The sequence below is a fragment of the Alligator sinensis genome, unplaced genomic scaffold (genome assembly GCF_000455745.1).
Source record: "Alligator sinensis unplaced genomic scaffold, ASM45574v1 scaffold143_1, whole genome shotgun sequence".
In the NCBI taxonomy this organism is placed as follows: domain Eukaryota; kingdom Metazoa; phylum Chordata; order Crocodylia; family Alligatoridae; genus Alligator; species Alligator sinensis.
Window position 1 is genome coordinate 1525104 of NW_005842156.1, and position 14808 is coordinate 1539911.

Sequence of the window (14808 nt, forward strand, 5' to 3'; positions counted from 1 at the left end):
TTTCCTTAAGGCACAGCCACCCTTCTTGGGCTCCCATCATTTCAAAACTCCTACTCTGCAGTGCGTCCTTGACTAATCGCCTGAGTTCATTTAAATCAGCTTTCCTAAAGTCTAGTACTTTCACCCTACTAGTTACCTTACCCACTCAATGTCTTATGGTGAATTCTATTATTAGGTGATCACTGTCTCCCAGATGGCTACCAATCTGTAGGTCCCCTACCATGTCATCCCCCGTCGCCAATACCAGATCCAGTATGGCATTCCCCCTAGTGGGACCATGTACCTCCTGTGTCAGGTGGAGGTCCTGTACACAGGTTAGAAACCTGCGTGAGCGGTGTGACTTTGCCATCTGTGTCTCCCAGCAGATGTCTGGGTAGTTTAGGTCCCCCATGACTACCGCCTCTTTAGCTTTTATGGTCTCTGAGAGCTGCCTCAGGAGCCCTGCATCTATTTCTTCCCCTTGATGTGGGGGCCTGTAGCAGACCCCTACCACCAAATCCCTTTCTCCTTGCCCCCCACGTAGCCTAACCCACAATCCTTCTACTTCCTCATCCTTGGATTCCGTCTTGATGAGGGTTGACGTATATTGCTCATTGACATAGAGTGCAACCCCTCCTCCTTTTTTCCCTACCCTGTCCTTTCTGTACAGTCTATAACCCTCAATATGTACTGCCCAGTCGTGGGACGAATCCCACCAGGTTTCCGTTAGCCCTACTAAGTCGTAGGTGTTTTGTGCAAGCAGGAGCGCTAGTTCATCCTGCTTGTTTCCCATGCTCCTAGCATTAGTATATAGGCACTTGAGCCCTGCGACAGGTGCCTTTGCTGCCCCCCCCAGGTAGGAGGCGTGTATGCGTGTTAATTGCAAAACAAGCAAAAAACGATATATTTATGTCAGTAGTTTAAAATGCTTTGCACTATTACTAAATACCATTTATTGGATTGGCATTGGCCGATATAGTTAGTTAATCATTGGCTATCGTTATTGGCCAAGAAAATCTTTATCAGTGCACCCCTATCATCTGCCTGTCTGCCTGCCCCCCACCTGTGGTGGGTCATTCTAACCTGCAGCTGGAAAAGACTTCCTTCCCCTGTTCTAAGGTTCTTCTTGGAAGTTAATTGAAGCCTCTTTCTGTCTTGCATCAATATTAAAGAGTCACAATATGGTGGGAAATTGATTCTGATAAATATAAGGTACTTCAGGGCTGTAATGGAAATGTATACGTATGCTGAGTCTGAAATCTGGCTAAAGTGAAATAGTGATTTGTGTTCACAGCACTGAAACCACAGTTTACTTAAATATAGCTCAAAGTGTCTAAAGTATAGTCCAGAAAAACTTAACATTTCCAAAAGGGATGGTTTAGGCTAGCTGGCTAAGATTTTGAATTGAAAATTTTCTTTAATTACTGACACAATTTGGATTAACTCATCCTTTTTGACTTGAGAGTGGTTCAGAACAGCCACAGCTTTATAAATTTGGATTTAGAAATTATTTAAGACCTAGTTAACTGACCAAAAAAAAGTAAACAGTTTTCAGTATGGTGAAAGGTTAAGATGTGCCCCAAGGAGTCATACTAGGACTTACATTGTTAGCATGTTAATTATTGATCTGAAAAAGCAATTTAATAATGAGGAGGTAAAACTTTTAGATGACACGGTAGGCGCTGAGAGATGTGGGAAAAAATGCGCTTTACTGGAAGCAGCAGCACATTACTTTGACTCGGCTCTGCAGTGTCTGTATAGATCGGGCACTCTGGTGGGGCTTTTTGTCACTTTTAAAGCTGATTCAATCAGCTATTAGATAAAAGCACCAAAAAATCCCCAGTAAAGTGCCCAGCGTATACAGATGATGGGAAACCTGGGTGCAACTAACAAGGTGCCTCTTCTGGGCATGCGCTGGGCTCGTTGTGGGAGTGCATTGAGTTTAAAGTGCCCCCCCCCCCCTTTTATTTATTTTCCCCACGTCTGCAAGCAGCTAGTAATGTTTAAGATGGGAAAAGCTAAAGGAAGCACTGAAAGAATCCAAGGACAACACAGTAAAAGTATGGATGGGCAGTCATCACGCCAAGTATACTTTAGTGTTATCAGATAATATGATGGAGTTCTGTGTAATCTGATATAATTTGCAGATAGTCCAGTGCAAACTTTTTTTTGTGCACAGAAGTAATCAAAAGCATGTATAATATTAGGGTGTGTAACTAATAGAATACAGTGGTATTAAACTTTTAATATTGCCATCGCATAAATCATTGGTTTGTTTATACCTTGATTGCTTTGCTCTTTCCTGATCACCAGGGATCCGGGTTTTCCGTTTCCTATGGGAAAACAGAGAAAACCATGGATTTCTCATTTTTATTAGAGAAAACACGGATTTTCCCTTTTAGAAGAGAAACCTGTGGATTTCCCCCTTTAGCAAAGAGCTCTGCAGGCGGGAGCTCTCGTAAAAGGGGCGGGAAACTCTCAACCCTGCCCAGCTGCAAACCCTGAGTCACAAACGCTCCCTGCTCTGCTGTCCTCCCCCAGGCCCTCTGGAGTGCAGTGTGCGCGACTGGCGTGGCAGGACACAGTGGGGCCATGCATGAAAGCTGCCTGCTGCTGCAAGCTCCGTGCTGCCCTGGCCACACTTCCTCTGTGTGCATGGGGGCAGTGCACACCCGCCCTGCCCCCATGCCCCACACCGATTTGGGGGGGGCGCGGGTCCCCCCTATCCTCCGGGACTGCACGCTGCCACTGGGAGCCGACTCCGCCCAAGCTTGCAGCGGAGGGGAGCTGGCTTGTGCTTCTGCTGTCGCAGCCTTCCATTGGGGGCAGGAGGCTGTGGACCTGGGTCCCTGGCCCCATAGCCCTGGCAGCTGGGGACCCCTCCAGCAGGGCTGTGGGGCACAAGCAGGGCTAGAGGGCCATGCGGGGGAAGCGAGGGACACCAGCAGCATTTAATTTTAATCACAAATTTTGGGATTTTTATCAGAGAATTTGTGATTTTTTTTTTAATCACGGAAAACAAGGATCCCTGCTGATCACCCTATTTGGGGAAAAAAAAATATAGGTCCCTGGCAGACATTAATATAATGGTGTGATTTGGATTAGAAGAAATTTATGCCCCACCCCAAAAATCACAGGTCCTGACATGAAAGATATTTATAGCAAGATGTACGATTTTTGGGATGGTGCATAAAATTCCTCAGATTTCAGTTATGCTTCTGTGGAGACTGGGGCTGCCCCTATCCCGATCGCAGGGATTGGGCAAGGGGAAGCTATTTCCTGGACCTTGGGGCTGTTTTGGGCTGGTGTAGATAATCAACTGATTGTTTTTGGTCACGTTAATTGTGCCATAAATGTAATGTCTGCTGTGTCTCATAGATGAAAAAGCTGGGATCCAGAGACATGGAAAACTATTTAGAGCATGGGTTGGCAACCCCCAGCATGCATGGCATGCAAGGCCATTTTGCTTGGCATGCCACAGCTGGCCTGGGCTGCAGGCAGTTGCCACTGGCCATGGAGCCTGGGCTGCTCACAGCAGGCAGTGGGGAGGCTGCAAGCCCTGCTGCAAGCCACCCAGCCAGGTGGCCGCAGACAGCTGCACTGAGCTCTGAAGTCTTGACTAGGCTCTGTGGCATAGGCAGCTGCATGCGTGCCTTAGGACACACCAGGGCTGGGGACAGTGCAACCCTGGCCCTTGCCTGCTGTACACTCCTACCTACACGTGCCACTGCTACCACCACAGAGCCAGTGTTGGAGCTCTGGACCCTGGTGCAGCTATTTGCAACCTCCCAGCTTCCTGCCACAGTTGACTTGGGCTCTGGGCAGCTGCAGTAGGTGGCGGGCAGGCTGCAAACAGTTGCACCAGGGTCCAGAGACCCAGCACTGACTATGTGGTGGCAGTGGCTGCATATACACCTCAGTGCATGGTAGGGGAAGGGCTGGGGGAGTGCAACCACGGCCTTTTCCCCCCCATCTCCCTGGAAGCGTGTGTGTATCTGTCACCAGCAGTGAGGATCAGGCCCCTTGTGGCTCTCTCACTGCCAAGTGAAGGTGTGGTTCAAGATTGGGGTGTTTTTGGCACTCTGGCCAAAAATGTTGCTGACCCCTGATTTAGAGGCATATAAAAACTTTTCTTATGAAGAGAAGTATCTGACTCTGGTGACTGCCAGAGACAAGGCATTAGATCAGATGGATTTGTCTTGACCACTATGATATTTCCATCACACGTTGTACTGTTGGAAGAAATTGTGCTTCAATAAGCAGAGAATTGAACTATATATAGTAGGAAAATGTAACTATTGCAGGATACAACAATACTGCAGTTTTAAAGTTCTTTGTATTTCTGTGATTTGCAGATTGCTTTTACTAAAACTTTTGTTCAGCATTATGCATTTATTATGAAAACACTGAAGAAAAGCCATGAATCAGACACAATGTCAAACAGAATTGTGCATATCAGCGTTCAGTTATTCAGCAATGAAGAATTAGCACGTCAAGTGACAGAAGAATGTCAGCTGCTGGATATTATGGTCACTGTTCTTTTATACATGATGGAAAGTTGCCTTATTAAAAGCGAGTTGCAAGGTAAGTTGAAATTTTGTTTTGATGAATCTCAAATGAGTGACTTATAAGAAGTTTTATTGAATTTTTAGAATTGTTCAGCGTCATACTGTGGTGGCTACATCTCAGACAATTCTGAAAGTTTAAGAGTAGTTTTACCCAGCATTTTATCCTGGGGTTTTTTTTATGGTACTCATACAATGTAAAACACAGGGTTTCCTCTCAGAATCTATAGCACTTTTGATTGAGAAATACTATAGGCTAATTAAGATTTTATTTGTTAAGCAGAATATTTTTTCAGGGTCATGTAACATCACAAGCTTTCCAAATTGTTCTGATTTCCCTTTCTTGTCGAGTGCATGCAGCACATGTACTAACATAGCTATCAACGTAATTCTCTGACTATGCTCTCAGAAAGGAGCCAGCCTGCTATAGGAGGAAACCATCTTTCTCAGTTGCTTATCATTTTGCACCCGCTTTCAGGCAGCTGTTGACATGATGGCCAAGAGCCACATTAAACTGGCAAAAAACATCACTACATGCGTCTTTGGATGCCAGTTCTTTTTCTGTCTGTTAGTATTCAACTGGAATAACAACCAGCAGAAGTTGGTACTGGAAGTTGTTTCCCATGAACATTGCATCCTTTGTGCTTGGGGCCTTTTTTGATAACAAAATAATGAAGAAATTGCTTTCCTGTTTAACAGGAGCCCTCAGAGTTGTCTCTAGAGTGCAGGGGAAGTGACTTTTATTTTTTATATTTCTATATTGAAAAGGAAAAGGTTTTTCATCTTACCTTAGACCTGGGGAGACTGACTGCCCTCTCAGATATGGATCGCAATGCTCCATTATGTCTTCTCTCTAGGCTGAAGCTGCCTGTTGTATATTACAGTTCAGCTGGCACATATAAAGCATCTGTGATTTACAGTAGACATAGTTGTTACTAATATGAAGTGCTATCATTTGGTCTCTTCACAGCACCAAGAATTTTCACAAGGTGCCTACTTGTGATGACAGCATATCTTAGGAGACAAGGCATTCATGTTTATCCATTTTTAGATGAGTGGCTAATTTAAAGGCATAGCCCTGAAATGCCTTTACCATATTTAAGCATAATGAAATCATATAATTAATTTTTTGTCCCTGCAGAGGAAATAGATTTTGTAGGACACCAAACTGGTGAAAGCGTGCGTTTCTGAAGACAGACCAAACAACTCTGTTGGTTGGCATTGGAGACCCAGCTCCAAATAGCTAGGTGCTTATGCTATTAATCTCAGATGTAGAAGGCTGAGGTTGAAGTCCTTGATCTGAACCTGGATCTCCTGTAGTCTGAATGCAGAACCTGGATCTCCTGTAGTGTGTTATAGTCTTATTACCTATTTTCATTTGAAGGAGATCCGTCTCATTTTCCCTGCTGCTGTTCAGATTCAGATCTCAAGTATATGAGACCTGTGCACTTCAAGAGGGGCATTCACATAGCAGATAACGTCTTGCAGAACCTCAGTTACTATGAAGAACTGGTCTTTACTTTCATAAACTGCATACTTTAACAGTTGTTGATTCTCAATTGCCATGTCTTATACAATGTTATGTGGGATTTCTTAAATCTTTTTTTAAATCTAGATGAAGAAAACAGTTTGCATGTAGTAGTCAACTGTGGGGAAGCACTACTGAAGAATAATACATACTGGCCACTTGTTAGTGATTTTATTAATATACTTTCGCACCAGAGTGTAGCTAAGAAATTCTTAGAAGATCATGGCCTGTTAGTAACGTGGATGAATTTTGTATCATTCTTTCAAGGTACGTGGCTTTTAGCTTTCTTATTTAGTGATGATAAACTGTTTTTTGGAATACATCTAATTTTAAATCTCATTTTCTGTAGTACCATCTTTGAATTTTTTGTGTAATCTTTGCTTTAGCATACATTGCTGCGTATAAATATTTACTCCATTAGTATTTTCATTGTTAATCTATTGCACATTTCTGGAAATGTGGATAGAGACTTCCAAAAATTAAAATGACAGTCACTGGACATTCTTTTCCAATAGCTCTCTGGTCTATTAGGATTGGACACAAGAGAGGGTTGTACAACATACAATGATTTAGTTTCTGAACTCTCAAGAAGTTGTACCAGCAGCACAAATTTTTATTTTGATAAAATTGGCAAAATTCTAAATTTAGTTTGGTGCATTCAGGCTTTCCCTTCTATTCACTGTGGTTTAGAACCTTTGAAAAAAAATCCTGCCTGATTTTATAGTGGCCACTGTTATGTATAGAGATCCAAAACTTTGTAGTCTTCTTTAATTATTTGGAGTTCAGACTGAGAGAGGGCCCAGTCCTGGTCAGTGTCCATTCCCAGTGTGGGCACTAGAGTAGTTAGCAAAACATGTCCTTCAGCCATGATTCTGATTTCTTTCTAGTCAAATCTCAAGGCTTCTGCTCATTCTTCATCCTTAATCCTGTTGGTATTTAAAGGCACAGTTGATCATATCATTTGTAATTTACTGCATGGGTACTTTTTCCCTGTTTAGCAATGTGGGCATATATGAATAATTAAAAAAATACTGTTTCATTTAGCCATAGTCAAATCTGCTGTTGCATACATTTGCTTAAATCATTCAAGGTATGAATTTAAATAAACGAGAACTAAATGAGCATGTGGAGTTTGAATCACAGACCTACTATGCTGCGTTTGCTGCTGAACTGGAAGCCTGTGCCCAGCCAATGTGGGGACTCTTATCTCATTGCAAAGTTAGGGTAAGACTGATGTATTTCTTTCTTTATTGGTAAGAAAACCCCTTTTTAGCTCTCCTTTTTGTAGTCTCAGTGATTTTTACAGATACTTAGATGTGTTATCCTTCCAGCGTCATTTTCTGGAATGTTTAAAACACTGGAGTTGACAGTATTTTGTTTTGTTAAAGGTAATTTTTATTTGAAGAGTATTTAAGTCCATGGAGGAGGATTATGCCTGTCTTCTCTACGTTGTTTTCTAGACAATTGCTTGCCTAGGGAAATGACTTCAGATCTTCATCTGAAAGATACTTGAACCAAATGGGCAAGGAGCGTTCGCATAATAGTGGTTTTTGGCTTTCTTTTTCCAAGGTTTTTTCAATCCAAGTTACTCAGCTGGAGCACTCACTACACATTTTTCAGTAGGCTATATCCTCCGTATCTGCAGGATTGAAATGTCTTGTCCTACCAATTTGGGATTTATTTCTAGAATACTCATTGTGTAGAATTGCTATGCAATTAGATTTCTTTATTTTGAGGTAGTTTGAGGCTTTTTTATATCAAGTAGCTTAAACTAAACAAAACAAATTTTCTTTGTTCCTTTGTTTGTGAACAAGACACTAAAGGGTGCCAGAGTAGTTAGATATCTAGTTAGATATCTAGATTATTAACAACATGAGGTGAAGGTTCTTGTTTTATGCTGTTAGTCTCCTAATTACAACACAATTGATAGGTTACTGCTTGTCAAACAATATTGAATTGCAAAAGGTGGAAATCTTCATTTTAGAGGAATAATTGTAACATGAACATGTGTACTTTTGTCTCCTTTTTATGATGAAAAATAAAAAAAATATTAATTTTTGGCAGTATTTAAACAAGGTATGTAGGTGCAGTGTCTTTTGGATAGTAACGTCTGAATGAAAATGTGCACTTAAAGATCTGTTATTAATAGTTTATTGCAGCAATGTTAATCAGGCAGTTGATAAAGTGATATTTCTGAAAGTTACGCTGCTTGTTTATTCTGTTCTCACATGTTACTTATGCCACTCCTTTTGAATGATAATCTTAATTTTGGTTCATTAGTTCTGAAGAAAACAATTTAACTTAAACCGTTTCAGTATGAGAGTTTGTTATACATGGAGGATTTCTACTTATGTTTATTTTCAAGCAACAAATTTACTCAAGTCTTTCCAGTTGTCATTGCGCTGATGCTGGCTGCACTGTATTTTATACACATTGAGTTTACTAAACTCTAGAGACAGTAGGAAAAAAAAGAAAAGTTTATTAGATAGTCATTCCTGTCAGGATCTGTGCATGGAAGGGTCATTAGTGTATACAGCTCCATATTTTTATGCTTAACCAAATTAATATAGTAACCAACCTTAAGTCACAAAGACCAAATTGTATCAATCCTAATAATTGCCAAGAGGCTTAAATATCTGAACTGAAATTTGTAATTCAAGATTGAGATTAGCTATTTACACTGTAAAATGATAAATGTTTACTAGACCTATATAGGAAAAAAAGAGGTGGGGAAAAAACTTTAAACGGGTCCTAGAAACTGAAGACCAGCATATCTTACTTCAGTTAGATAAATTGTTGGAAATATTAAAGTGAAAATTATAAAGCTTCAAGATGAAAGTGATAAATAAGGACATTCCAACATGGCATCTCAGAGCAGGTCTAGATGAAGCAAGAGCAAAAACATTTTGATGTATTAATGCTAGAGCTCCCACCAGTTGGTAATCTGGAGAAAGTCTCAGTATGAAGGTACTGTAGCCACCATGAGTAAATAACTGAAATATACTAATTTTCTAAAATGAGAAGAGAGTTTTTTAAAATACAATGAACAGGATTATAGATATATTTATTAAGATTAAATATATATTATATATTTTTAAATAAGAACGAGATTCCATGTTTTTGTCAGGTCTTAATGTTATGAACAGAGGCTAATGTAAAAATCTGGTTAATAAACTGTCATACATTGTATTGAGCTATGTCCTCTATTGTATTAATGGCACCAATATTCAAAATTATTTTGAATTATGTGGAACAATGTGCAATGACCTCTCTTATTGCAGGAGACACAAGAATACACACGAAATGTTGTTAGGTACTGCCTTGAGGCACTCCAAGACTGGTTTGATGCCATCAACTTTGTAGATGAGGTATGTATCCTTAACAAATATATAAACATTACCATAAAAAGCCAGCAACAGAAACGAAAACCAAAAAAAAAAAAAAAGCGAGCAACCAAACAAAGGTAGCAAAACAAAAATGTAATATGAAATATTTTATTTAAGAGAAAAAATTGTCAGTAAACTAATTAATAGTTTATCTTGTTAAAAACAATACAACTCTTTTAAAAAGCATTGTAATTCATGACTATGGTGTTATATCTGATTTAAGAACTTAACTCTACCAATTTAAATGTACTTTTACTCAAACTATGAATCCATAAAAGCTTTCCAGCGTGGTAGAGAGGCTGTAACAGTGATAATGCAAAGCACGTCTGTACTCCAGGTTTCATTTGAAATACTAGTGTGGTGGGTAGTTTTGATGTGTTGGCCCAGATTGCTTCACTTAAATTTGGGGCAGTGATTCTCATGGCACCCTGGGGTGTCTTGAGATCTTTTCAGGTGTGCAGCAGGGTGCCACACAATGTTAGTGCTGTTAGGTCTGCAAACATGATTTATAAGATAAACTGAGAAATATCAACTAGGAATTCACAGTATTAAAAAACAATTTGCCCTGTTGTGTGCTTTTTGAGTTCTTTGCAATAGAAGAATTGCTCTATTATTCTTCTGTGTTAAAAAAATGAAAACTAAGAATTGGCATTTTCTGAGGGCTGCCATGGGTCTAACGAGCGGTGCTTCAAGTCTAAAAAGGTTGAGAACCACTTGGCTGGGGTATGACTACCATTCTGAAGGCTTACAAGGAGACATCAACTAGAACAGTCTTGATAAGGGGAGATGAGCCTTTAGCAACAGAGTGCTGCAATTACCTAGTGGGAAAATCCATTAATGGTGGGGATATGCTCAAGTATAATGACGGTGACAGAGGCAGTGTGTGATGTATGCATTTTTTTTTCTAAACAATGGTCATATACATTGTGTTTTCTTTGCAGCCAGCTCCCAACCAAGTTACTTTTCATTTGCCACTACATCGTTACTTTGCAATGTTTTTGAGTAAGGTAAGCTTATGACTAACTTTTACAAGGTTTGATATTGTCTGTCTTAAAATATGAAAATGTGGGGGTTTTTTTAATATTCTCAGTAAAATATGTATTTATTTTGTTTGTAGGCTGTTAAATGCCAAGAATTAGATCTGGATTCTATTTTACCAGATCAGGAGATGCTGATGAAACTAATGATTCATCCACTTCAGATTCAGGTATGTTGCCAGGCTTCTGTCTTGGGTTTCATAGGGTAGGGTCAGAAGGGACCTGAGCAGATCATCAAGTCCGATCCCCTGCACGGGTAGGAAAGAATGCTGGGGTCAAACGACCCTGGCTAGGTGATTATCTAGCTTCCTTTTGAAGACCCCAGGGTAGGAGCGAGCACCATTTCCCTTGGAAGTTGGTTCCAGATCCTAGCCACCCTGAATGTGAAGTAGTGCTTCCTGAAGTCTAGCCTGAACCTACTCTCAGTCAACTTGTGGCTGTTATTCCTAGTTACTCCTGGTGGTACTCGGGGGAACAGGGACTCTCCTGTTCCCCGCTGGTCCCCCATGACGGCCACCAGATCCCCTCTCAGCCTGCTCTTGTGGAGGTTGAACAGGTTCAGGTCCTGTAGCCTTTCCTCGTAGGGCCTGCCCTGCTGGCCCCTGATCATGTGAGTGGCCCTCCTCTGGACTCTCCCAGTGCTGGCCACATCCCTCCTAAAGTGCGGCGCCCAGAACTGGATATAGTACTCTAACTGTGGCCTGACCAGTGCCGCATAGAGGGGGAAGATCACCTCCTTGGACCTGCTTGTAATGCATCTATGGATGCATGACAAGGTGTGGTTAACTTTACTGACTGTGTCCTCACATTGGCAGCCCATGGAATCAATAACGACTCCAAGATCCTTTTCTGCCTCTCTGCTGACAAGAAGGGAGCTCCCCAGCCTATAGTTATGCTGCTGGTTCTTCTTTCCTAGGTGTAGTACCTTGCACTTGTTAGTATTGAATCCCATCCTATTCTCATTCACCCACCTCTCTAACCTGTCCAGGTCCAGCTGTATCCTGTCCTTCCCTTCTAGCGTGCCCACCTCTGCCCACATCTTAGTGTCATCTGTGAATTTGAACAAGGTGCTTTTCACCCCCTCGTCCAAGTCGCTGATGAAGATGTTGAACATTGTGGGCCTGAGGACCGAGCCCTGGGGGACCCCACTGCCCACATCCTTTCAGGTTGAAAATGACCTGTCCACCACCACTCTCTGGGTGCAGCCCTCCAGCCAATTTGTGACACATCTGACTGTGTAGGCATTGATGCCACAGTCACTTAATTTTTTAATGAGAATGGGGTGAGAGACAGTGTCGAAGGCCTTCCTAAAGTCCAGAAAGAATACGTCCACCGTGACACCTGCATCTAAGGATTTTGGACCTGGTTGTGGAAGGCAACCAGGTTGGTCTGACAGGACCTGCCTCTGATGAACCCATGTTGGTTGCCCCTAAGCATAATCTCCCCTGCTGGTCCCTCGCAAGTTCCCTGACTAGGTCCTCCCTGACTGTAGGCCTGGCTGTGCCTCTCCTGAATCCATCCGGAATCCTGGTGTGGGGTGATGTCCCGGTCCCTGCTCAGAAAAATGGAGGCAAAGAATTTGTTAAAGAGGTTAGCTTTGTCGTCTAGTGCAACCACCAGATTGCCAAGCATGTCCTGCAGGGGCCCCACGTTACCCCGGTGCCTTCTTTTTACTCCGTATGTATTTAAAAAAGAACTTCTTGTTATCTTTGATCCTGGTTGCTAGTCCTAGTTCTGTCTCTGCCTTAGCCTTCCTAACAGCCCCCCTACAGTCTTGAGCAATTGGAGGTATAATCCTGCTTGATGATGGCCCCTCCCTTCTGTTGGGTGTATGCCTCCTTCTTAGCTTTCAGATGTTTCTGCCTTTGGTGAGCCATGGGGTTACAGTCCCTTTGAATCACGTTGGGACTGTCACCCTTTGGGCTCGGAGGATTGCCTCCTTAAGGAACGACCGCTCATCTTGCACTCCCAACTCCCCTACCCTCCGGGACCTCAGTGCCTCCTGGACTGATCTCCTTAACTCATTGAAATCGGCCCTCCTGAAGTCAAGGGCTGCTGCTTTGCTGCAGACCTTTGATACCCTGCGGTGGATGGTGAATTACAGTAGGCGATGATCGCTATTGCCCAGGTGGTCGAGAACCCGCAGTCCCCTCACCAGGTGGCCAGGACCAGGTCCAACAAGGCATTTCCCCTGGTGGGACTGTGCACCTCCTGGGTTAGGTGGAGGTCCTGTATCTCAGCTAGGAAGCTACGTGAGCAGTTAGACCTGGCTGACTGCTTCTCCCAGCAGATGTCCGGTTAGTTTAGGTTACCCATGTCCCTTGACTGAACTGCCTCCCTGAGCTGACCTGAGAATTCCCAGTTCAGCTCTTCCCCCTGGTTGGGTGGTTGATAGTAGACACCCACCGTTAAGTCCCTTTCCCCCCGACCCTCTTGTATTCTAATCCAGAGCACTTCAGTCTGCCCCTCCTCTGACCCAGTGTTGTTTGCTGAGGACGTGTATTACTCTTTGACGTAGAGCGCCACACCCCCACTTTTCCTCCCTGTTCTATCCCGCCTGCACAGTCTGTAGCCCTTGATGTTTACTGCCCAATCATGGTTTAGTTGCACAATATAATAAAGAGGAGAGCTAACCTGTACCTCATAATTTAAGTATAATTAAATATACAGTAAGTGGAAGACAACATCATTGTGGAATGTAAGAAAAAAATAGGTGAGAGCATAGGTTTATCATAGATCAAACAATTAGATTGTACTGATTTGACTGATATAGATTATACTGATTTGACAGACTACATGAACCAACATTTTTTCTTCAGTTGCCAAGGAGTTTAATTGTGTGATACTGTCAAGATTGTAAAATAAGCCTGGATGGTTTATCTCTCTGAGAAATACACTCAGAATCAGGATCACATTTGACATTTATGAAGACTTATGCAATTGATGTTCATATGTACAAATTGAGCGTGTGGAAATAATGCAAAGATCTAGCTGAGAACTTTTTATTCCTTGACTACTTATATAATCTGTATAGCAATACCAATTTGTACTGAAGTTAGAAAGGAAGAGAAAAAGTTGATTAGTCATTGACCGCTTATTTAATATGCATGCCTCATTTTTAAAGTACTTTTACAGGACATAGAATTGTGGAGTACTCTGGTCTGAAAGTATGGTATAAATGTTACAGGCCTGTGCGTGGTATTTACTTTTAGGGAAAGTAAATAACTACTTAAGTGGAACATAAGGATCTTAATTTAGGTAGGATATCTTGCTAACATGTCTTGCATAGCTTGTAAAAATACCAAAATATTGTTTTAATAATCCAAGCCTTAAATTTCATTCAGCACTATATTTTAATATGATGCTTAGTGTATACATTTATTACTGCCCTAGGAAGAAGAATGCCATATATTGGTACACACTAAATCTATTTAAGTATTTAGGTGTGGTTTTTATATGGTTTTCATCCAATATTTGATGTATTTCATCCCTACTCATATTGAGTTAAGAGGGATAACTAGTTGCTGCTGCCCTGAGACACAGCTGCCATTTGGCCAAATACATGAATTTCCTTGAACTGTTTGCTGATATTTGTTTCAGCTTTCCTTTTTATGTTATTTTATATTAGGCAAGCCTTTCTGAAATCCACAGTAACATGTGGGTAAGGAATGGTCTACAAATTAAAGGACAAGCAATGACTTATGTGCAGTCTCATTTTTGTAATTCAATGATTGATCCTGACATCTACTTATTACAGGTAAGTTATACTTTTTGTGACCCCAGGTACTCTTTACCAGAGCATGATCAACCAATGAATGTAATTAATGTATTCTCATTTTACAGGTCTGTGCTTCTCGGCTTGACCCAGATTACTTTATTTCATCAGTTTTTGAAAGGTAAATTGAAAGACGGGATGAACACTATTGTTCGGTGCTTCACCAATTACTAACTAAAATTATGTATCAGGGAAAGGTGCATACCTACTAAATACCCTCTCATGCCACAGTTTTCCTTGAATGTTCCAGGGAAGTGGCTTCATTTGTCCTCCTTTTCAATCCAGACTGGCTTTAAATTTACTCTCTAAGGTAGTGCTTCCCAAACTTTTCCTCATTGTGGCCCCATTTATGACCCCATTTTCTCAGCATAGCTCCTCACTCCCAACCCACAGCCCCCCACAACCCCAGGTGCCCCTCACTCCCCACCCACAGCCTGTTGGTCTTCTGGTGCCCCTCACTTGCCCCCACCTCTCCCCATCACTAGGTGCTCCAGGGCCAGGTCCCACAGCCCCCTAGTCCCTCTCTTTTTCTCCCCTC

At 41.8% G+C, this 14808-nt stretch overlaps 1 protein-coding gene across 8 annotated transcripts in view; it reads left to right on the forward strand.

The window, feature by feature from the left end:
- Window positions 1–14808, forward strand: part of UBR3 (ubiquitin protein ligase E3 component n-recognin 3 (putative)) — a 238578-nt gene that overhangs the window by 32885 nt on the left and 190885 nt on the right. For 7 of the 8 annotated variants that reach the window (XM_025206463.1, XM_014520815.2, XM_025206461.1 and 4 more), the window contains 8 exons: window positions 4335–4563; window positions 6160–6339; window positions 7163–7296; window positions 9354–9440; window positions 10400–10465; window positions 10576–10665; window positions 14124–14252; window positions 14339–14391. In XM_025206463.1, the coding sequence (XP_025062248.1) occupies window positions 4335–4563; window positions 6160–6339; window positions 7163–7296; window positions 9354–9440; window positions 10400–10465; window positions 10576–10665; window positions 14124–14252; window positions 14339–14391 (968 nt within the window). The remainder of the gene's footprint in view (window positions 1–4334; window positions 4564–6159; window positions 6340–7162; window positions 7297–9353; window positions 9441–10399; window positions 10466–10575; window positions 10666–14123; window positions 14253–14338; window positions 14392–14808) is intronic. The other variant, XM_025206458.1, reaches the window with a different exon arrangement.